We start from the raw sequence: 22,261 nt of genomic DNA, 5'->3' as shown, positions 1-22,261 counted from the left end.
CCAGAGCCCTGAAGGCCAGGCACCCAGAAGGCGCTCTCTGGATTCCCATCAGGTGAGAGACGCCTCTGACACGTCACTGCTCTTCATGGCCTCTGCCGGAGACGTGCCACCACGCCTCATGCTCCACTGTTCTCCTGGGGCCCCACCCACACTGGTTCACACACCTTACCAAGCCCCATCACCCATGGCAGGTACGGCTGACCTCTGCTCAAGAGCAGGTCCCATGTACCAGGTGACCCCGCTCAGGTCCAGCTGATGGCCACTGGACAGCTAACACTTTCGGTGAGCGTTTTCAGGTGTCCTTTGGTTTTTGTATTTTAAAAAAACCAGTGCATTGTTTTCAGGCCCAAACATTTGCGGGGCCTCTTAGAAAGGCCGTGGGGACCGAGGCAGCTTGTCCACTTGGGTGAGGGGTCTCATCTTCAGCTTCAACTCCTCCTGGTTCCCTGGATCCTGACCCCCACCACTGCCACCTGGAGGTCCTCCAGCAGCCATTCTGTACAGTGGGACCCTGCCCTGGATGGCCAGGGGATGACCACCTGCAGACCCCTCAGTAATGTGGGGTGGGGAAGCGGGAGGTTCACACACGTGCGCACACACATGCTGGCCAGTGGCAAGTGCTCAGAGCAGCACCGGCCCCCGCTGCTGGGGCACCCATGCCCTCAGCCCCCACTGGGCCCAGATGTAGAGGAGGCTGGCGTAGAGAGAGGGGAGAACAAACGTGGGAAGGGAAGAATGGAGCAGGCTGTGTGTTCAGGACCTGGGTGTGGCCCGCTGAGCTCAGTTCTCGTCTGCCCCTGACAGCCAAGGCGCTCCTGCCTCCTCCAGAAAGGGCCTCCCTGCTGCCGTGTGTCAACATCTGTTATTCACTGGAAGCACCCAGTGGCCCTACCATGGACCTGCCCCCCCCCACCAGCATTCACCCAGCAGACCCGAGGAGGGCTTCCCTGGACACAGACCACCCTGCTTGGGGCTCCTGACCCCAGTGAGGTCACAGCAAACCAGAGCCCTCTATTCACTGGCCCGAGACGCTGGTCCAGCGTGTGTCCTGCACAGTGGTGACCAGCCACCAATCAGATTCCGTCCTTTGAAGAGGAGATAGCAGACCCGGTGGCAGGGGGTGCAGCTTTGGGGCAGGAGGATCCCAGCCCCACGGCCCTGGGCCGAAGCCCTTTGTGCCTGTCCAGTGTGGGCGGCACGTCCCAAAGCCACATCCAGCAAGCCCAGGATCTGGAGGGGATGTGGACACCCTGATTCAGAACGGAACCGGGGCAGGGGTCTCCCTGACCCCCAGCCTCCACGTACTTGATGCTTATGGCAAAGCGCTCGGCCTCCGCCGGCCGTTCCCTGATTAGGTAGGTCCCGCTGGCGTGGGATTTGAGCAGGTTGTCGGTCTGCTGCCTCTCCATATTTCCGGCAAACCTGGAGCAGATGAGACGGAGCCGTGTGTTCACATGGCCTGAAGGACAGCCAGCCGGGCTCTAAACTGCCTAAGAGCCTATTGGGAAGCGAGGCCACGCCCTGGCAGGTGGGGCGGGGCCCAGAGGAGACGGGGGCGGGGCAACCGCGTGCCATCGCTCGGGGTCTAGATAGCGACCCGGACCCAGCCAGTCCACCTGGGTCTCACCCTCCAGAACCCAGGGTCTGCAAGAGGCACTCAGGGAAGAGGCAGGAGATCAAAAGTCCCTTTCCGAATTCTTACTGTTTAGGAAGAAGGGAAAAACACAAACTGCTCATGTAGGGTCTTGTTTTGTGTCCTAACCTTTTGTGTCGAAAAGCTTTCCTCTCCATCTCTGTGAAAATGAGGCCCACCCCCAGCCCGTCTCTTCTCCAGAACAAAGCCTGACCCCGTTCGCACCTCCCTGGAGGGCTGAGTTGGGACTTCTGCAAATGGATTCATTAGAAAACCAAAGTTCTGTTCAAGTGAAAAATCACAGGCAAGTCCTCCACCCTCCACATTCAAACGCAGAGAACAGTGTGGTGGAGGGGACAGACCCCGAGGTCTCAGAGACACGGTGTGCCAGCTGAGCCCCGGTCCCAGGCAGCCGGTGAGCCAGCAGGTGGAGTGATAAAAGCTGGACCCCAGGCCCGTCCGCATATGAGACTCATGCCTCCCACATCCACGCTCACATTTTATTTATCAAACAGCCCCACCTCTCTCTTCAAGCACTGTATGAGCAAAAGCAGTTATAACTTCTGGCCTTAAATATATGGCTCAGACGGTAAAGAGTCTGCCTGCAATGCGGGAGACCTGGGTTCGATCCCTGGGTCAGGAGGATCCCCTGGAGAGGGAAATGGCAGCCCACTCCAGTCTTCTTGTCTGGAGAGTCCATGGACAGAGGAGCCTGGCGGGCTACAGCCCATGAGGTCACTAACAATCGGACATGACTGAGAAACTAACATTTTCACATCTGCTTTTCTATTTTTATACTCAAGAAAGATCTCATTTAAAAAAGGTTTCATTCTCCGAAATGTTCTAACCTGATGATCTGCTTGTTGACAGGGAAACAGCTGCCTAGGGTAAAGAAGATTCTCCCTGTTTCCCAGCGACTCACAGCTGAGAAGAGGAGACGGGGCCGCAAGCAGCTGGGCTCAGCCAGCCTGGAGACACAGGGGGCAGCCAGGGACCCCAGGCCCCCAGCACGAAGGGGCCCCGCTGACCCACTCACCAGGGGTACGCCGTGTAGTCCATCTCCCGGGACAGCGGCCGGCTGATGGGAGGCTGGCAGGAGAGAATGCTGGGGTCAGTGTCTCCCTGGGGGCTGTCCACAGCACGGGGACCAGCAGTTTCCTATCATCGGTGAGCCGGGGGGCCCAGCCCTGACGCCCAGCACGTCTGTGGACTCTTGCCCAGAGCCCCTGGCCTGGGGGATGCCGGGACGCACCGTCTCTAGGCAGGTGCTCGGTGGGTTGGTATGGCACTCAGCGACCGGGGCACGGTTAGGAGGAGGACGGCCCCCGAAGGCTGCTGGGACTGCTCAGCGGTGGGCAGGAGCACGCTGGACCCTCCCGCTCCCCGGCGCAGACGGCCGCAGCCCCGAGGGCGGGCACTGGGCTGGCAGTAGTGTGTCTGCAGGCGGAGGGCTGTGTCTGCAGGCGACCCGTGCCGCTCTGCAGACCCCGTGCTGTGCCCTCGCGGGCCAGAGCCCTCCCCCGGGCCCCCTCACCGGACTACAGGCTGGCCAAAAACGCCAGACTACCTGTCCCCACCCCACCCCAGTCACCATGCAGATGGGGAAACTGAGGCCTGGGGCTAGGAAGTGCGACACACACAGGCCGCTCAGTGGGTCAGCGCCATTTTCTTCCTCTGCTGTCTGGTCTCCTCGCCCTGTCAGCAAGGCATCTCCAAAAATACTTTCTCCTTCACTAGGGCAATGGCCTGCGCCGAAGCAGCAGGCTGGACAGCGGGGCCGGAGGCCAGGCAGGGCCCAGCGGGTGGACCAGGCTTCCCGGGAGCCGTGCACCTGCCTCCTGCCACTTTGGGAGAAGTTTCATTCTCTCAGTTTTAGCTGTGTTTTCCCGGGGGCATGGGGGTGATGCCGTTCATTCAAGGCTGACAGTGAGATGCCTTTTGTAACACAGCAGGATCTGCTCCACAGCACTCAAATGAAAGAAATGCCATGTTGCTTCTTTCCTAAATAACACAACCCCAGCCCTGCGTCTTTATGTTTGACGGAGAAGACCTATGAAGGCCATAAAAACGGAAGACAGGCAACTGGTCTCTGGCCCATGATGCTGGCTGCAGAGATGCCCGTTTTAGTGTTTTTAAAACCAGCCATGTCCTCCCACCAGGAGGGCACCCCTGCCTCTTGGACTCCTGCCCCAGCTCTGAGGCCAGCTCACGACAGGGTGTCCTGAGTGAGGAGATGTTCTTGGCACCCATGGCACCCTGGCCCTGCGCTCCAGAAGCTTCCTGAAAAGTACTCACCCTTCCATCCACAGGACAGGGCTTCACAGACGAGCTGGGGAAGTAGCCTGACTTCCTGGTCTGCACCAGTCGACCCTGGGAGTGGACAGAGGGTCAGGGCCCGCGGGGCCTGGCCTGGCTAGTTTTGGGGGGAGGCAGGGGGTTATCCCAAGGAGGACGAGGGGAGTCCCTGAGAAGCCTGTTGCAGCGTCACCTGTTGTCACCTCAGCTGAACTCAGAGCCATTCTGGGCAGGAAGGTGAGGGGGGGCCACCCCACTTCCCAGACAAGGACACTGAGGCCCCAGAGAGGGGATAAAACTCGCTTGGCGCAGAGACCACAGCTCCTCTCCCGGCTGCCATCTCCTCTTATCCACACCGGCCCTTCCCAAGCCGTCAGGGGAACACGGACCTGGGGTCGGGGGCTCACTCTCCCCGCTCCCTCCCAAGGTCCCCCCAGCAGCCCCCACCTTCCCATCAGCCTAGTGTCTCTCAGGGCCACCCAGACCTCACGGCCCTGGGGACACCTGGGAGAGGAGGGGCAGTGGGTGGCTGGGGTCAGCGTGGGGGAGACCGGCCCGCGGCCACTGACTCAGCTCTCCAGTCTGCAGTCATGCGAGGCATGGCCCGCCCGAGGCAGTGAGCCCACGAGCAAGGACTCAGGGACAAGGACCGCACACACGACGAGGCCGCCAGCAGGACTCGGACACTGACGGACACGGCCGCCAGCAGGACTCGGACACTGACGGACACGGCCGCCAGCAGGACTCGGACACTGACGGACACGGGCGCCAGCGTCGGACACTGACGGACACGGGCGCCAGCGTCAGTCCTAAGCAGGAAGCCCTGGTCCCCGGGCTCCCGAGGCACCGTGTGGACCCCGGGGGCGGGGCTTAGGAGACAAGCAGCACTGACCAGCCCACCCCCTCCTCGGGCCTTATAACCCGAACAGCACGATTCTCGGCTCAGAACCACAGACCTTCACGGGGACCTGTGTCTCCTGGGGGGAGGGCTGTGAGGGTCATGCTGTCCCCCCAGCACTGGGCACGGTGGTGCTGGCCTGGACTGGGGCGGGCTGGGAAGCAGGGTGGGAGAGGCGGGGTCTGGATGTACAGGACGCAGCCCAGGCAGGAGGCTGCGGGGAAAGGGCTCGGATAACGACGGTCTCTCTGGTGAGGGGACACTCTTCCCCCTGCCATGCCAAACCAGACACCCTGACACCCAGGCCCTTCTCTCTGTCTGATGGTCTAGCACCCCATACCCAGCCCTGCCTGGAAATGCGGGACTCTCCACTCCTGCTCTGGGGAGTGGGCAGGGGGCAGCTGGGGACGAGAGCCTCCTGGGACCCACCTCCCACCACTGAGACTCGGGGTCGCCTCTCAGCAGCTCGATCACATCTCCCGTCTGGAAGGTCAGCACCGGCTTTCCGGGCGGAGCGGGGTTGCCATGGTAATTCTGCACAGCCACCATCTTGGGACCTGCGGAGGACAGGGCAGGAGAGTCCTGGCTTGGTGACTTTGTCCCAAGGTGCCCTTGGCCTCCCGGCCTTCTTGGACCTCTTGGGGCTCTTGGAAGTGGACGGGGCCCTGTAGCGTCCCTCCTTGAATTCTCCCCCAAGACTCCCATGTCTCTTTGTTAAATATCATAAGTATCAATAAACTGTTTATGCAGTGAACAGATTCAGGGTGTCATTTCCATAACAGTACCCTGTTTTTAAAGAGCACTTTACGTGTCTTCCTCCAGACACCTTGGGATCTGTGATGGAGCGCTGCATGGAGCGGGAGACCACGTGTGCCTCCCGTTAGAGCCGGGTGCAGGGCCAGCGGCCGACCGAGGCCATCCGGCTGCTCAGGGCTGACACGGGGGCCCGGCTGCACCCCCGAGAACTTGTGGGCCTCTCGAGCCCTGCTCTGACCGGCCCAGCCTTGCATGGGCCGCGTCTGCCAGCCTGGCTCTGACACCGGTGGCCCAGGGAGGGGAGCGTGGCTTCTCATGACTGGCTTGGACTTTGCCTGCAGCTCGAGCTGTGTCGCTCCTGAAGCTCTCAGTTCTCCTTTTGCAGAGCAACCGGGACACGGGGGACGGGAGAAACTGGGAGTGTGACAGTACAGATGTCTGCTCCGCTCGGGGTCTCTGGGCCGCAGCTCAGAGTCTCTCCCGGGCTGAAGGGACCCTGGCCCTGGGCAGGCTGGGCCTTGTCCCCACCCCTGGCGCTGTGTCGTCAGAAACTAAGACAGCTCCCAGGGGAGGCGGCCGTGGAGGCAGGAGGGAGAGGGGGCCAGAGGGCACACAGACCCTGGGAGCCCAGAGCTGAGAACTCAGGGCGGAGCCGGCAGCCGCTGTGGCCAGGCCCAGGCTCCCAGGGTGACCATCGACAAGGACGACAGCAGAGAAGGCCCAAGTCCCAGACTCACCTGGCCCCGCTCCAGAGGCGTCCTGTGAGGGCAAGGACAGACCACAGTGAGGACGGAAGGCCGCCCAAGCAAGACACGCCCCACTCCCTACACCCAATGAGACAGGCAGGGAGGAGGGCGCGCGGGACACGTCCTGGCCACCCACAGGGACTAGTGACAGTTCCCCGTGGGACCGCCACCCTCCACCTCGGCGCCCCTCCGCAGCCCCGGGACGCCTGTCCTCTTCCCCCTCCCATCCCTGACCATTAAATCCCACCTCCTCCAGGAAGCCTGCCCTGACCACCCCACCCGGGGCATCCCTGCTCAGAGCCTGGGGCTTGTCTTCTCTGTCTGGGACAGGTCCTGCTGCACACAATAAATGTGGGGTGTTCGCTCCTCCTGGAGGGCATCTCTGCCCCCCATGGAAGAGCCTGTTAACTGCTAGACTGCATGGCCAGGGAAAGATGTGATATCTACACCTTGTAAGTGAACTCAGCGACTTCATCTCTGATTCAGCTCAACAGAGGGCGACATCAAACGGGGACAGGAGGCAGGTGGGGGGATGCCTGTCACGGAGCTGAGCACCCACAGCCACCACAGGACACCGGGCAGGCACCACGGGTGGCAGCTGGGCAGGGGGACCAGTTGTCGGGCCCCAGGAGGCCATGCCCGGGGACCCGTTTCTTTGTGGTGACCACAACGGAAAACAAAGGGCCCTGGTGACCAATGGGGGCTCTGCGAGCCAGCCTGGCTCCACGAGCCTGAGGGCTGGAATTGCTGGGTCTTTCTGGCCCCGGGTACAGTGTGTGGTGCAGGGCAGCGGGAAGGGAACGGTTTGGCGGACTCACCGGGTCTGCAGGAGAACCTGAAAAGGAAGCACACTGGGGTCAGAGCACAAGGGGCCAGCACTGTGGACCGGGGGGCTGGCACCTCATGACAAGAGCCGCTAGGGGGTGCCCGAGTGTGCAAGGAGGGAAGCATCAAGGCCCCTGGGCTCGGGCAAGGATTATGGACACGCACGGCTGGTGACCATGAAAATCCCTGTTACTTCTAATGACAAATCCTGAGCTCTGGCTACAGGGGGCCCACGGGAGAACATCCCCACGGCCAACAGGTTTCCTGCATGAACCAACTCTGCTCCAAGGCAGCAGCTCCCCAATCACTGGGCGGAACCCAGGCCCAAAGGGAAGAGTTCCACAGTTGACTAGTGATGCCTGCCACGGACAAGGGACAGGAGATGGACTAGGCGAGCTACTCTGTCAGCCCGCCCGTTCTCAGACACGGGCACTCCAGTTTGTCAGATGGAAGGCGAACATTCTAGAGATTCTTTCCACCTGCCCTGGGATGACCCTAGGGGAGGACACAGTGCCAGGCTGGGCCCCAGCCATCCGACCAGCCGGGCGGCCAACTCCACCACTGGACAAAGCAAGCACCACAGCGGCTGACGTGTGGCTGATGGGCCTTCAACACAACCTCACACTCACGGTCGCAGCCTGCCTTGGGCAGACACAGGAATCCGACTCTGAAGAGCAGAGGTTAGGGGCATCAGGCACCGGGCGGGCAGGCAGCTGGTGCTCCCAGGGGAGGCTTCCTGGGGAGAGGTGCCCTGGGAGGGGCCAGCATCTCCCTGGGACATCCTGGCCCCGGGGGCAGCAGACAGTTAAACCTGCCTGGCCCAGAGGTGGAGCCGAGGAGTGCTGCCCGAGAGCAGGAGGAAAGATAAGCACGTGGGAGGAAAGGAGCAGCTTGGACTGTGCAGAGGAGAAGAAGCTAGGAGCGGCTGTGGCAGGGCAGAGAGACAAGAGACAGAGGCATACACCTGCCCGTGGGGGACCACGACCTCTTAAAACAACGCCAGGTGCCCACCAGGGGCTCTCAGAGTCACGGGTTGGATGCTGACAAGGTCAGCTTGCAAAAGACACGCCATCGCCTCTCCTTGAGGCCTCTGCTGTACGTGCGTGTGCTAAGTCACTTCGGTCGTGTCTGACTCTGTGCGACCCCGTGGACTGTAGCCCGCCAGGCTCCTCTGTCCATGGGGTTTTCCAGGCAAGAATACTGGAGTGTGTTGCCGTGTCCTCCTCCTCCAGGGGATCTTTCTGACCCAGGAATCAAACCCGTGTCTCTTACATCTCCTGCACTGGCGGGCGGATTCTTTACCACTAGCGCCACCCGGGAGCCCTCAGCTATACATAGGAAAAACACAAAAACGTAACCAGGATTGGAATGGGGGAGTCTGCAAAAAAAGGAAGGCATGCGATGGCCATCCGCAGTTGTTTTCGCCTGGTGCAATCACAAGTTGCCTTTATTTCCTTTACTTTCCTCCGCATTTTGTATGGAAAGCGGGTATTTAACAATCAGAAAGCAAAAAGAAACAGAAAGATTATTTAAAACTTAGAAAACTAGTCAGGGAATATGCCAAAATACCACTTTTGATTATTTCTTAATATGTTCAGAAGAGATAACTCTTTTCTTCTTTATTCCATTTTTTCTCTTTTTTTGCCCCTCTATTATTTTTGTCAAATAAATATGTTACTTTCAAGACCAGAAAAGAAAAAGTCAAAAGAAAGAACCATCCAGTCTCTTGACATGAAGGATACGTGGCCACCAGAGGGCGGTATCCACAGGCAAAGCTGCAAAGCCTCCTTCTCTGGGGCCAGAGGGGCCGGCGGCTTCCTCCAGCTTGGAGCAGAGCAGCAGGGCTGCTGGACCTCCGCTGGGCCGGAATGGGTGGCATTGGGTTCGGTTGGGACAAGGGGGTCCAGGCTGGCCTGTGGGGCCCTCCTCCCGGGTCAGGGCGCTGGGCCAGCATCGCAGTCAATGCGGAACCGACACAGCACCCCTTCTCCGCGCACTGGCGTTCTGGGTGAGCAGCAGGCCTGGCAAGTCCTCCCATCTACCTGGACCGTGTCAGGCCTCTCTGAGCACAGGTCCCCCAGGCATGGATGGCAGCGTACCCGCCCTGCCTCACGGGGCCGCGGGGGCAGCTGAGCCCACGTGAAGAGCAGCCAGCGGTGCTGACGCTCAGCACGGGCCCGTGCCCGGACCACACGGGTGGCCAGCCCTGACCGCGGCGGCGGCTGCAATCTTTCAGGACCGTCTGAGGCTTCCGGCTGCCATCCAGCTGCTCTAGGCTGGACACTCCCCCAGCTCATTCCCCAAACCCAAACGATTCAGATGAACCTCAGCCTTCCCATCTGACAAATGGGCTTGGGGCCAAGGGGAGGCTTGTGTAATAAATGCTGGGCATGCAGGGGAACTATCTACAAACGGGGCAGGGGAACCGGGGGCTGCGGTGTTCCTCTGTGAAGGGAAATCTCCACGAACTGCCAAGGACGTTCTGTCCCTGGGCCAGGTGGGGATCTAGGGTCTTAAACAACTGCAGTGCAGCAGAGAAAAGGCAGAAGGCATTGAAGGCATTGAACAGGCAGAGAAAAGCCAGCGAGAGTGTGGTTAGGAGGAGGGCGTGGCCGTGGAGCCCCTGCCTGCTCTCAGGCTGGGCCTGTGTGCCCAGGGGCAGATGCCCACCTCCCCCACCCCGCCCTGTGAGAAGGTGGGCCACTGTGAGGGATGGGCCGGCTCCCAGGGCTTGTGCCCCAGGCGGTACTCACTGATCTTGCAGGGAGGGGTCACTTCCAGACATTCCTTGTGCGCCCCGACGCCACACTTGGTACAGAGGTAACCCTGGTAGAAAGTGCCCCTGTGCCGGGGGAGGGCGGGAGGCGAGGTGAGTCCCGACCCGCCTGGCCTTCCGCAACCCCCTCCCCACACCGAGCAGCCCAGCCCCTGAGCCCCTAGGACCCCTGCCCGAATGCTCAGCTTGGTGCCGGCCCTCCCCTTGGATGATCCCGGTCTGGCTCTGCAGCTCCTGTGACGGCCCCCCTAGGACAACCTCCTCCCCTCCCCGCTAGATCCCAAGCACGGAGGGCTGGCCAGGCCCACACAGACGGGCCGGGCCGCTGCCCCGGGTCTTTGGGGCCCAGCACAGTACTGGCCCAGGGGCGCTGGGCGGTGAGGATGCAGGACGGGGCAGCCCCAGGCACCCTGGGGGCCGGGAGCGGGCCGGGCAGGGCCCCCACCTGAGGAACATGCGGCAGGCTTTGCAGTTGGTGGTCTTGTCGAATGTGTACATCTGGAAGCTGTGGTGGTTGGCATTGGCCTTGTCAGGCTTGATGTTTGACCTGGCAGGAGGGAGAGTGGGCGCCAGGTTCCCTGAGCCCCACTGACGCGGGAACCCCGGAAGCAGCCGGGCTCAGGACGCAGCCGGGGGTCAGGGGGCCAGGACGCAGAGCTGGGCGCTGCCAGAGCTCCCGGGCCTACCTGGGAACCCTGACGCCCTGGGGAGGGTGGGGGTCCAAGCGGAGGCTTTCGAGGAGTTTCTGAGGGTGACAGTGGAGGGCTGTCTCTGGACAGGGCTTGGGTGCGGGCCGGGGCAGCCCCTTGTTACGGCTCAGCAAGCCCACCAAGGACGTCACTGAGTGTTAGCCCACGAGGGAGAAGTCTAAAGGAGCCATGAGCCCACGAGGGGCGCCCTCAAACTTTGAGAGGCTGCACCCGGCTCTGCAATTCACCAGAGCAAGTCCGCCAGCAGACGCTCCAGGACAGCGTGGGGAGGGAAGGTGGTTCAGGATGCGGGGTGGGGGCAGGGGGCTGGTGTGTGACAGAGAGCAGCTCATGGTGTGAACGCAGGAGCCCGGGCCTTTACCGCGACGTTCTTGGGTAAATACTTGAAGTTTTTCACAGTAGAATATGGGGAGAAAATTACAGCCCCCGGAAGCCATGGGGCCCACCACCTGGCTGCCTCCTCCTCCGACATGCCCCACGTGGGACCCTGTTTGAGTCTCCCAGTAACCCCAGAACCAGCATCGCCCTTCCACCAGGAGGGGAGGTGAGTGCATCTGCCTGGAGGCCCAGGGCCCGGCCCCCTGGCCTCAAGGTCTGATGTGGCCAGGGACCCCCGTGACCAGCTTTCTTGATGGGACAACTGGGGCTCCTCCTGGATTTCACAGAGAAATGGCTCTGGGGCTTTCCCCAAAGGTGAGCATTCGCAGCCTGGAAGGCCCCGAGGACCCAGGTCACCATGAGTCCTTCCGGCATCACGGCCATTCCTGGCCACTCGCTGCCCAGCCAGACAGGTGTGGGAGGCTCGGCTCCGGGGGGCGGGCTCTCTGACTGCTGGGAGATTAAAGATCAAGAATGCCACCCGCGGGAGGGGACTGGCTTCACCCAGGGCAACAGAGACAGGCTGAGCCTCCAGTCAAGTGAAGGACCTCACGTCTGGGAAGCCCGCGTGGGGCCGGCCACCCTGCGCCCCTGCCGCAGCAGACTCACATGGCCATCGCAAACTGCTCCATCCACTTCCTCTTCATGTCCTCTGTCTTGCAGAAAAACTGGAAGCCCTGCTTGCCTTGCAGGTGAATGAGATAGAAGCCATAGGACCACTGCGGGGAGACGGGTGTGTGCTGGAAACAGGCGTGGGCGTGCACACACACTCGTGCTGGGCGGCACATGCACACACATGTGTGTACACGCTCACGTGTGCACGCCCTCTAACAAGATGTTCCGGGGCCCCTCCAGGATGGCGGCCCACCCACTTCCACTCCCTAAATGTGATGCCAGAAAAACTCACTGGTCTGAAGTAGAACAACAGAAAACAAACAAAAAAGGCAGAGGCGGCCAAGGGCCACGGGAGCAAAGCCGGCCCAGCCTGCCCAGCCCTTGGTCACCACCAGGCCGGGCCAGTGCTCGGGGCCTCTGGAGGGAACCAGGAAGAAGGGTTTGGAAAATATGAGCCCGTTTGTGTCAGAAAAGCTAGAGGGGAAAAGGAAAAGAGGGCAAGACGGAAAGAAGAAAGGGAAGACGGCAGAGAGGAGACAAAATCCCCAGCTCTGAAAGCACCCCGTCCTCAGCCTCCAGGGACCAAAGTGCGGGAGGCGGGGGGCATCACTTCACACCCTCAACTGCAGGCAGATCTGTGATCGCCAACATGTGTCGTCTCACAAGCCAGAGGCCGAGGCGAGGCCAAGGAGAATGCCATGAGCTCACCTGGCTCAGGCCCACCCAGAGCCCCCAGACCCCACTCCCAGAGCCCCCAGACCCACTGCTGGAGCCCCCAGTTCCATTGCCGGAGCCCCCAGACCCCATTCCCGGAGCCCCCAAACCACTGCCGGAGCTCCCAGATCTCACTCCTGGAACCCCCAGACCCCACCCCCGGAGCCCCCAGGCCCCACTCCTGGCTCAGGAAAGAACTGTCAGCACCAGGCCCGGAGGCAGGAAGGCGGTGAGCAGCAGGGCGCTGGGGGCTTACCATCTTCCCGTGAGACTAGGCAGCATGAGGAGAGGAAAGGAAAAGGGGAGATGAGGTCATCGAGGAGCCTGGCCCAGCCCCGCGTGGGCGACCGTAACTCAGGACACAGCCCACACCAAGTGCCCCGGGACAGGGCAGCCAGGGCAAGGCCTTCCTCCCAGAGGGGAAGGTGAAGGGCTGTACTCAGCCTCCCCTGAGCCTGCGGGGAGCTACTGCTTTCTACCTGTAAGCTCGAGTCCAGGCTCTTTAGCACTTTGGTTCCCTGCACCCCCACCCAGCCCACAGCTGCACCTGGGGGGTGCTCAGCACAGAGTGCAGGAGTCACGGCCCCGCCTCCATCCGTCACGGCCCCGCCTCCCTCAGTCACGGCCCCGCCTCCCTCCGTCACACCCCCGCCTCCATCCGTCACGGCCCCGCCTCCACCCGTCACGGCCCCGCCTCCATCCGTCACGGCCCCGCCTCCACCCGTCACGGCCCCGCCTCCCTCAGTCACGGCCCCGCCTCCCTCCGTCACGGCCCCGCCTCCACCCGTCACGGCCCCGCCTCCATCCGTCACGGCCCCGCCTCCCTCCGTCACGGCCCCGCCTCCCTCAGTCACGGCCCCGCCTCCCTCCGTCACACCCCCGCCTCCCTCCGTCACGGCCCCGCCTCCACCCGTCACGGCCCCGCCTCCACCCGTCACGGCCCCGCCTCCATCCGTCACGGCCCCGCCTTCCTCCATCACGGCCCCGCCTTCCTCAGTCACGGCCCCTCCCGCACTAGCCCACAGACTCCTGTCTGGACATCAGAGTCTGAGACTCCATAGGAAGACCCATCCAGCACTTTCGTCCGAGGAGGGCTGGGGAGGGGCAGGAGTGTCTCTTGCTGCACAGGGGCTGGAGCCAGGCCGCCAATGTCTAAGGCTGGACTCCACCAGAGGCCTGCAGCAGGGCCCCCACTCAGCATCCTCACTGGGGAGCTGGGATCTGGATTGGGGCCCCTGCCCCAACCCCAGGAAAGACTCAGACAAGAGGCCAGGCAGGTGCTGGGCCTTACAGAGCAGCTAGAGCCCAGCCCGCCACCAGACTGCCCTTTGTCTGGCCACCCCACGACGCCTCCCTCAGCAGGGTCAGCGCCTGCCCCGGGCCCAGCCCCAGCCTGAGAAGCCCCTCCGCCGCCCCAGGAAGCTGGGGGCCCACCTTCTTGACGTCCTTGTTGTTTGTGGGGTCGTCGGTCATCTTGTGGAAGAGCAGCTCTATGATCTCCTTCAGCTCATAACTGTAACCCCTCCTCTTGCAGACGATGACCACCTTGTCAAACAGGAACAGGTACCTGCCCGGCAGCACGGCCCGGGGCCCGTCAGCTCGGCCAGTGCCCTGGGCTCTGGGGTCACGTGACGGCCACAGGCGCCTCGGTGGGCGGCGGGAGGGCTGTTCCCTCCCCAAGCCTGAGCCCGCCCCCCTGGCTAACTCTGACCCCTCAGCCAGGTCTCAGCTGCCCAGATACACCTCCTCCAGGAAGCCCACCTAGGCTCCTGCCCTGGAGACCCGAGGTGCTTATGGGCTCCTCTGCCCCTCAAGCTGGCCTTCCTCCCAGCACTGGCCTCCGACGGTCACTCCCACTGACATGTCCATTGCCCACTGGACGGGGAGCCCTGTGGGCGCAGGGTTCTCATATCTGCTGTGACCTCAGTCACGGTCCCAGGCCTGGGACACAGTGGGTACGAGCGGAGGACTGACCACACTAGGGCCGTGCCAGCGCACTGGGGGCTTTCCTGTGTCCTGCCCGGCACTCCTGACTGTCCCTTTGGCGGAGAACTCACACAGCCGCCCCTAGAAGCCTCCAGCTGGCCCCCAGCCCCGTGCAGTGCCAGCCACGGGCAGGGCAGCTACGGGCCGTCACCCTCACAGAGAACGAAGGAAGCAATCAGAATGGAGCAACCCGAAGCTGAATTCACAGGAAAAGCCGTTTCCAGACCTGTGAGGGTGCAGGGTGCCCTGGGGCGGGGCGTCTGGCTCGGGGTGCGCCGGCCCGGGCCTGCTCCACTCACCTGTCCTGCTTGGTGTGGTTGACTATGGACCGGACCTTCAGCTCCCCGTCGATCTTTGGTCGCCCGAATTCCTCCAGTTTCACTTGCTGGGAAAGAAAGGAGAAAGCCGTGAGCCCTGGAGCCAGAGCGCGTTCCCTACGTGGAGAGAAACACAGGTGGGCGCGTGCCCGGGGCGGCTGTTTCCCACGGAAACCAAAGGCGGGAGCCGTAGGAGACCAGCCCTGTGGTTTCTGGCTGCTGCTGAGGACAGAGCACGGAGGGGAGGGTGGGGAGGAACCGGGCCTGAGGCCTCCACTCTGGACTCCCCCCAGCTCTGCGGCAACAAAGGGCGATTGATGGGGGGCTCATGGTAACAGGCCGCTGTTGTGTGGAGCCTGAGTGGAAAGCGGGTGGGGAAAGCGAGACGCCCAACCCGGAGAAACGGAATCAAAAAGAGAACAGACAGCGCTTATCAGACGGGGGGCGGGCGGGGCGCGGGGGTCCTGCCTGCGGCTCATTTGCCACAGGAAGAGCCTCTGAGTCAAAACCCTCTCTCTGGTTTGCAGGGATTTCAGTTTCGTTTTCCGCCTGGTTTGTGCCTCTTGCTCTGCTCTGATTCACAAGAGACCGCCCTGGACAGGTTGCCCTGCGCCCATCTTCGCCGACAGAAAAAGGAGGGGATGTTGCCAAGTGCTCTGGGGCCAGCTCGCCCAGAGTTACGATGGAGGCTCTCAGGATCTTCTTTCAGAGTTTTCTCTTTTCCAGAAGCTTCCAGAGCACGTGCATCATGGGGGCTTCCCTGGTGGCTCAGTGGTAAAGAATCCACCTGCTCATGCAGGAGACAAGGTCTGGGAAGATCCCACATGCTTCAGAGCAACTAAGCCCGTGTGCCACAACTACTGAGCCTGTGCTCTAGACCCAGGAATTGTAACTGCTGCAGTCTCATCGAGCCCCAGGGCCCGTGCCGCAAAACAAGAGAAGCCACCCCAATGAGAAACCCCTGCACCTAAACTGGAGAGCAGCCCCCACTCGCCACAACCAGAGAAAGCCTGTGCAGCAAACCATGAGCTAGCACAGCCACAAATAAAACATGAATAAAACGGCAAAAGAAAACAATGTGCAGCCTTGGTGTCACACAGGCTGGGACCAACGCCCTGATCAGTGGCACAGAGCCCTCAGGTCTCATCTCCAAAGTGCAGCAAGAAAGGCACTAGCTCCGCCTGCTTGGACGGGGTCCACAGAAAACCACACACCTGCTCACCGTCTGTTTAATTTTTGCTATTTAATGAGCCAGAACTGCTCATAGGTGAAAACTTAAAAACAAAAGATGTTGCATTACAAAAGTATAAAAGTAGTGCCCGTCCATCCATCGAAAATGTCCGACACTCAGTGAGGGGATGACGGACAGGCCAGGCCCCACCAGGTACTGACACCACTGCCAACAGCCTGGCACAGTCGCCCTTAACCTCCTCTGCCCTCTGACAGGACAGAAAAATCGGTCAAGTCATAACGCTGTCTGGCAACTTCTGTTTTCTTTGTGGGATGACACGTCACGGTTTTCACACCCCGTGTCTGCACGGGCAGTCCCGCCTGGGCTCTTCTGACCCTGGTGGGGTAGCCAGGGGATCTGCCCTAGACAGCGACTCCCCCAGACCCTGTAAGTTCAGGGACCAGGAGGTGAAAATGTGTGCAAACCAGTGGTTTGTGGCCAGGGTGATTCTGCACGCAGGGGCCTCTGGTGACGTCTGGAGGTGTGTGTGGTGGTCATCACTTGGGCCCCCAAAGCACGGGATGCTACCAGCATCGAGGACAGAACCCGGGGTGCAGCCCACCATCCTATGACGCACAGGGCAGATGCCCCCACCACAGGTGGCCGGCTCCAGGTGCCACCGGCGCTGAGACGGAGAAACCCGGGCTAAACGTACCACAGACTGCGTGAAGCCGGCACTCGCAGACACGGCAGGGACGGGCCTGCTTCCGGGGATGGCCCGTCTCCCCTCCCCGCAGGACAGCGCACTGCACCCAGCACCCGAGGCTGAGCCTCTGACGGACCCGGGGATCAGGTCCCGTGAGGCGTTACCCTGCTAGAGGCCAAGGTGGAGAGGAGAGTCCAGGGCAGCTCCCGGACAGTGTGACTGAACCCTCTCCACTGTCCCTCCCAGGGGCCACAGACGGGGGTGGCCAGTGGGCCCAGACCAAGAGGAGCCACAGCCCCCTGGAAGCCACATCCTCCCCTTGGACCCAAGAGAGTCCTGGTCCAGGCTAGGCAGGGAGGGTGGGGCAGTCACGAGTGTCCTTACCCTCAGGCCCTGCCCTCAGCCAGCAGCCACCTATGTGCACAGGGCACCTGGGCTGGCCAGGGTGCACAGCCCGGCAGTTCAAGGTCAGACTCAGCTCCAGAAGCTGCTCCCCTCTCTCGGCGGGGCACGGCTGCACCTGCCTGCACTACCCTGACGGGCAGTGTGCGGTCACCCTTGTGCTGATTCAATGCCACGATTGTAAAAGTAATGCTTAGAAATTATATCTATATTTACAGAGAGAGAGACGATCGCAATTATCTCTGCTCTTCGGGCAGTCAACACACTTACCAAGTTTTCTATAGAGCTCTGAAATTCGCTGATTTTCTTCAGGGTCTCTTTGTCCCGCTTAACTTCGTTTATGTACATGGCCAAGTCCTGGGACACAACAGAGGTGGGAGGGGGTTAGCAGGCCCGTGCTGGGCACCGTCCGAGGGCCGGACGTTCCCAGGGCACCGTCCCCTGTCCCCGGAGGAGACTGGGCCTCGAAGTGATGCAGGGTGAGAGGCATCACTCACTTGACAAATAAATAAGACAGGGGAGGTGCAGCCCACCGGCAGGCTGGGAAACCCCCCTCATAGACCAGAGTGGATCCCTTCTACCGTCACCCAGCCCCCTTCTCGGTCTGAGTGGAAGACAGCAGCCAAGGGGAACCTGGGCCAGCCAGCTCCTTGTGGAGCAAGGGAAGTCCTGGGCCCGGCCGTCCACGTGCTGCGGCCTCCCAGCGGTCACCAGAGGGCACTGCCTGCTGCGCTCCAGCGGGCTGAGAGGGCAGGCACCCAGAACCTGGGGTGGGTGGTGGGTGGGTGGGGGGCGAGAGCCGGCTCGGGCTCCCCTCCAGTGCCCCCTGCCGGTCCTCACGAGCAAGCCCACCAGCAGGGCAGACTCCGAGACCCAAAGGCAGGACAGTGAACTGTCCAGCCCCCACGACCTCCGTGGCCCACGGCCTGGAGTGACAATCTCCAGGACAGGCCGCTCAGAGGACCTCTCAACACAGACTGCCCAGAAGCGAGGCGCAGAAGCCAGAAAAGGGGCGGGCCTCCTGGGAACACGGCTTTGTAAAGACGGAGAAAGCACAGGGCACGGCTCGGTGACTGGGGCCAAGTTCAGCCCGAGCCAACGCACAGGTGAGAAAGGATGGAGCCCCCGCGGGGGCCTGCCCAGAAGGGGGGTGCATCAGGGGCCAGGCACCACGGATGGAGGGAGCCACGGGCCGGCTCTGAGTGGGGAGGGACGGAGCTGGGCTCTCCTTTCAGGGCGGAGCTGCTCAGCAGCTTCCGTGGACGGAGCGGGCAGGGGAGAGGCGGCGTGGCTGGAGTGGTGGGGTGCATTTCAGAAGCAGCTGCCACGGGGCTGGACAGAGGGAACCACGGGGCCAGGCAGCCCAGAATCGAGTCCGCTGCCTGGGTTCTGCTGACGGCAGGGGTGGACAGTCAGAGAGGCAGGAGGAACGGAGTCCCGGGGGAGTCCCTGCAGGCTGGCGGGGAGGCTAGGGAAGAGAAACCCCCTACACACACACACACGGCCCCTCTGCCCTTGGTGGGTCTCATCCAGCCTCCTGCCCCCTCCTCTGTCTCCTGCCGTCCCAGGAGAATCTACGTCTCAGGTCACACAGGTCAGGTTGTTTGTCAGCCCAGGTCCGGTCCACGGCGGCAGGCCCGACCTGTAAAGCGCTGTCGGCCAGCCTCCCCCCTGCCTCGGTGACACACCTGCATGGCCTCCAGCGCTTCTTTGAGCTGCTGCCTCTCCGGCCGGTCGGTGGAATGGCTCAGAAGTTCCTGGAGAGGCGGAGGGCACTGGGTCACCACCCAGGGCCTGGGCCCGCCCCCACCCTGCACCAGATGCGCACAGAGAGCCAGCCCCCCGCCCCGGACACAGCCCCCATGCACCCTCCCCCAGGCTCTGGTCTGACTGCCCAATTCCAGACCGATGGCAACTCCACCCCCAGGGGACACACGACTTTGAGGTGAGCTGTCCCCAACTCTCATGGATAAAGAGAGGGACGCTAAGACACACAAAGCCAGGAGCTGAGAAGAAAAGGGGACCTGTGGACTCACTGAGGAGCCTCGGCCTGCACCTCACGGAGACCACCATCCCCCCAGCAGTCTGTCAGTCCTGAAGGGTTTCCTGATCTCATGACAACAGGAAGGTCACCGACTGGTTAAGAGTCCAGCCCCCAGAGCTCTTATTTCTGGCCTCTTATTTTCTGTCTCCTGTTTTGTTGTCTCTTACTGATCTGAATTGTAATGTTCCCTGGGTACTAACTGACAAATACTCGTAACACAAATAAACACTGCACAGCTCCTGATCCTTAGTTTTTTTTTTTTTGGCCTGCGCCTCCTGGCATGTGGGCTCTCAGTTCCCCAACCGGGGATTGAACCCCCGGGCCCCCTGCACTGGGAGTGAACAGTCTGAACCCCCGGACCACCAGGGGAGTCCCTGTTTTACAGCTTCTGGGCAGCAGTCATGGACTGTTCTCCTCTGCTTGTTCGTCTGTCGGCCTGGCCCGTCTGTGAGCTCCACCGCACACCCTGGGCCCTGTGGGCCCTGACCTGCCGCGGCCCGCCTCACCTTGAGGAGCAGGTGGTATTTGAGGACCCTCTGCATGGGGACCACCAGCAGGTCCTGCAGCTTGAACTTCCCGTCCTGGACCTTCAGGGTGCATTCCTGGGTGTCGGGGGAGCGGCAAGTGGATTCAGAGCATCCTCGCTCAGGGATGCCAGACCCCAGCACCCCCAGCTCCCAGCCTGGGGAGGAGGGCAGACCCAAGACCTGAACCACAGCCAGGTGTCCAGTGCATCTCTGGTTGGGCTCCCAGATACCCTCCCCACATCCTGTGTGTGCAGAGGAAAAGGGGCCTGCCGCTTCTCACAGTCTCAGGAGTCTGCAGTGGCCACCTGGGGGTGGATTCTGAGCGACCCCTGGCCTAGGGTCTACCTGAGACACTCAGGGGAGCCAGCTCACACTAACGGGGGACCACCCTCAGGAATGAGGGCTCCCAGGGGCTGCCTGGATACACAGGGGCATCAGGCCTCTCCAAGGGGCGTGTCACTCCCCAACACTGCGGGAGAAAGGGGACATGCCACCAGGATTCACCCTGGAAACCATCTGAGCAGCCAGATGCAACCTGGGAAGCCCCGTCTCTGAGAACCATTTCCTGCCCAAAGGTGGCAGGAGCCTGGAGAGGAGCTCACGTCGGGGGCTCAAGGTGGGTGAGACTCACAGGGCTGGGAGACTCCACGGCTCCCAGCAAACGTCCATCACCTGGGGCCCCCTCAGGGTCCAAACAGACCAGGTTCAGGGATCAGTCGTAGGCCCCCGCTAAGCCAGATCTGGTCCTGGGGCCCTGCCACAGCTGCACCCAGGGGACTCAGGCTGGGCCTGGGCCTGGGCCTGTGATCTCCCCCTGCCTACTCTCAATCCCCAACATAAAGCAAAGGAAAAAAAGCTCATCGGCCAAAAACATCTACAAACACGTCACATCACTGCCCCGTCCCCACCTTTCCAGGAAACGGGCAAGAGGCCAGGGATGGGCGGAAACAGCCAGGGATGGGCGGGCCCAGGCGGGAAGTCCCCAGTACCTCGACTTTCTGTCTGAAGTCCTCCCTGCTGGCCAGGAGCTGGTTCAGTGTGTTCTGGGCGTGCTCCATGTGACTGCAGTATTCCCCGTAGATCAGGAGCCTGGGCGGTGGGCGCACACACACACACAGACACACACAGAGACACACAGACACACAGGCACAGACATACACACACACTTGGTGTGAGTCCATTCTGCTTTCATGACAGCCATAGGTCTCTCCCCGCGACAACTCCTCACGAGTATTCCCCATGAGGCTGTGTTCCCTCCCTTCCCTGCTCAGGAGGAGGGCTGCCAACCATGGGGTAAACAGGCACCCACCTTCCCCGAACCTTCCCACGCCAATGATTTGCTATTAAACTGAGAGTTTTCACATGAAAGTTGATTAAGACCCTAATCTCTGGAAGCGATCAGATGCTGGAGACCCAGAGATCTCTGTGCAAGCTGTGCTGGTCCGTAAGGCACGGCCGACCCTCATTGAGGGAAGGCTACGTGGGCAGCAAAATCCCTGCCCACGGCCCAGAGGGCAGTGCCCACATTCCCGGGCACAGAGGCCCCCCGGCTCCTCAGCAGCCCTGACTCCCTCCCAGGCCCTGCAGACCTTCTCCTGATCACCTGGAGCCCGGAGCCCCCGAGCGGCCAGCCTTGGGGCACCCCCTTACCTTCCGCACTCCCCCGGCTCACTAAGCCCAAGGCTCTGGCGGACAAAGTATGTGGGCAGCAGGTCCCAGCCCTGCTTTCCTCACTGCATGCCCCTCATATCAGCCAGTACAGCTGCAGCCTTCTCCAGCCAGAAAACTTCTATTCACCCATCAAAACCCTGCCTTACCACTTCCTGCTCTGTGTCCCCACCCCCCCCCAACCCTCCTCCAGCTCAGCTGGGCCAGGCAGAACGCACAGAGATGGGCAGCGGGCAGTGGGGAAGAGCCTGTCCAGTATGCTGGAGTCCACAAAGGAGGCTGGGCCCCCTGCCCACCACCAGCTCTGAGCTCCAGGGGCAGGTCTCATTTCTCCCCGCGTGCCGCATGCAGCCTGGAGCCCAGGCTGGCACAGCCTGCACAAGGCCCTTACACACTCGGCTGTGAGCAGCCATGTTCATCTGTAAATCGGTGACAAGTGAAATCTGACCACGGCCACTTACAGCAGAGACCAAGGGATGTGGACGTACCCACGCCTGCTCACAGGCTCACTCAGACACCACACTGAGGCTCTGGGGGGTGACCAGATGCCTAAGGTCACCAGCAAGGGAGTGGCTGGGCCGGGCCGGGCCAGACCCCACAGCCCGGAACCCACATGGAGCCCAAGCCCAGTCTCCCCAGCCCCGTGGGGAGGCATCTTCTGAGTCCAACGGTTAGCGCTCCAGGGCCACCTCCCACCCCCACCCAACTGCAGGGCAGAGCTGTGGCTGTGTAATCCCCCCGCCTCCGCCACAGCTGGCCCCGCTGAGACGGGTCCCACTGCTCAGGGACCCAGCTGACTGGCCAAGACGCTCTGTCCTGGGCGGGACAGCAGTCCCCGAAGGCATGTCCACCGGGGCCTCAGGATGTGACCCTGGAGACAGAGTCTCTGCAGGTGTAATCTCAGCCCTCAGAGTTGCGGTCAGATCACGCGGGACCAGGGTGGGCCCTGCATCCGAGGATAAGGTCCTTATAAGAGAGGAAAGGCCCCAGAGACACAGAAGGAGCCAAGTGAGCACAGAGGACAGACGGGGGCTGCGGCCACAGGCCAATGGCAGCTGGGCCCCAGGCACCGGAAGCACCAGGGAGGCCCCTCC

At 61.9% G+C, this 22,261-nt stretch overlaps 1 protein-coding gene across 4 annotated transcripts in view; it reads right to left on the bottom strand.

The window, feature by feature from the left end:
- The window catches only part of VAV2 (vav guanine nucleotide exchange factor 2), a 175,009-nt gene that overhangs the window by 8,937 nt on the left and 143,811 nt on the right, over positions 1–22,261 (bottom strand). For 3 of the 4 annotated variants that reach the window (XM_088841008.1, XM_055401055.2, XM_055401056.2), the window contains exons 9-23: positions 20,489–20,588; positions 19,479–19,574; positions 18,617–18,685; positions 17,199–17,285; positions 14,632–14,717; positions 13,781–13,913; positions 11,627–11,736; positions 10,375–10,476; positions 9,907–9,995; positions 7,147–7,163; positions 6,320–6,341; positions 5,256–5,383; positions 3,929–4,003; positions 2,670–2,722; positions 1,306–1,422 (exon numbers count right to left, since the gene is read on the bottom strand). In XM_088841008.1, the coding sequence (XP_088697134.1) occupies positions 1,306–1,422; positions 2,670–2,722; positions 3,929–4,003; positions 5,256–5,383; positions 6,320–6,341; positions 7,147–7,163; positions 9,907–9,995; positions 10,375–10,476; positions 11,627–11,736; positions 13,781–13,913; positions 14,632–14,717; positions 17,199–17,285; positions 18,617–18,685; positions 19,479–19,574; positions 20,489–20,588 (1,284 nt within the window). The remainder of the gene's footprint in view (positions 1–1,305; positions 1,423–2,669; positions 2,723–3,928; positions 4,004–5,255; positions 5,384–6,319; positions 6,342–7,146; positions 7,164–9,906; positions 9,996–10,374; positions 10,477–11,626; positions 11,737–13,780; positions 13,914–14,631; positions 14,718–17,198; positions 17,286–18,616; positions 18,686–19,478; positions 19,575–20,488; positions 20,589–22,261) is intronic. The other variant, XM_055401057.2, reaches the window with a different exon arrangement.

The sequence above is a fragment of the Moschus berezovskii genome, chromosome 11, assembly GCF_049115385.1.
Source record: "Moschus berezovskii isolate FMDL1 chromosome 11, NW_MosBer_1.0, whole genome shotgun sequence".
Taxonomy (NCBI): domain Eukaryota; kingdom Metazoa; phylum Chordata; class Mammalia; order Artiodactyla; family Moschidae; genus Moschus; species Moschus berezovskii.
Note: the sequence above shows the minus strand (reverse complement) of the source record. Positions and strands in the feature narration are given on the sequence as shown.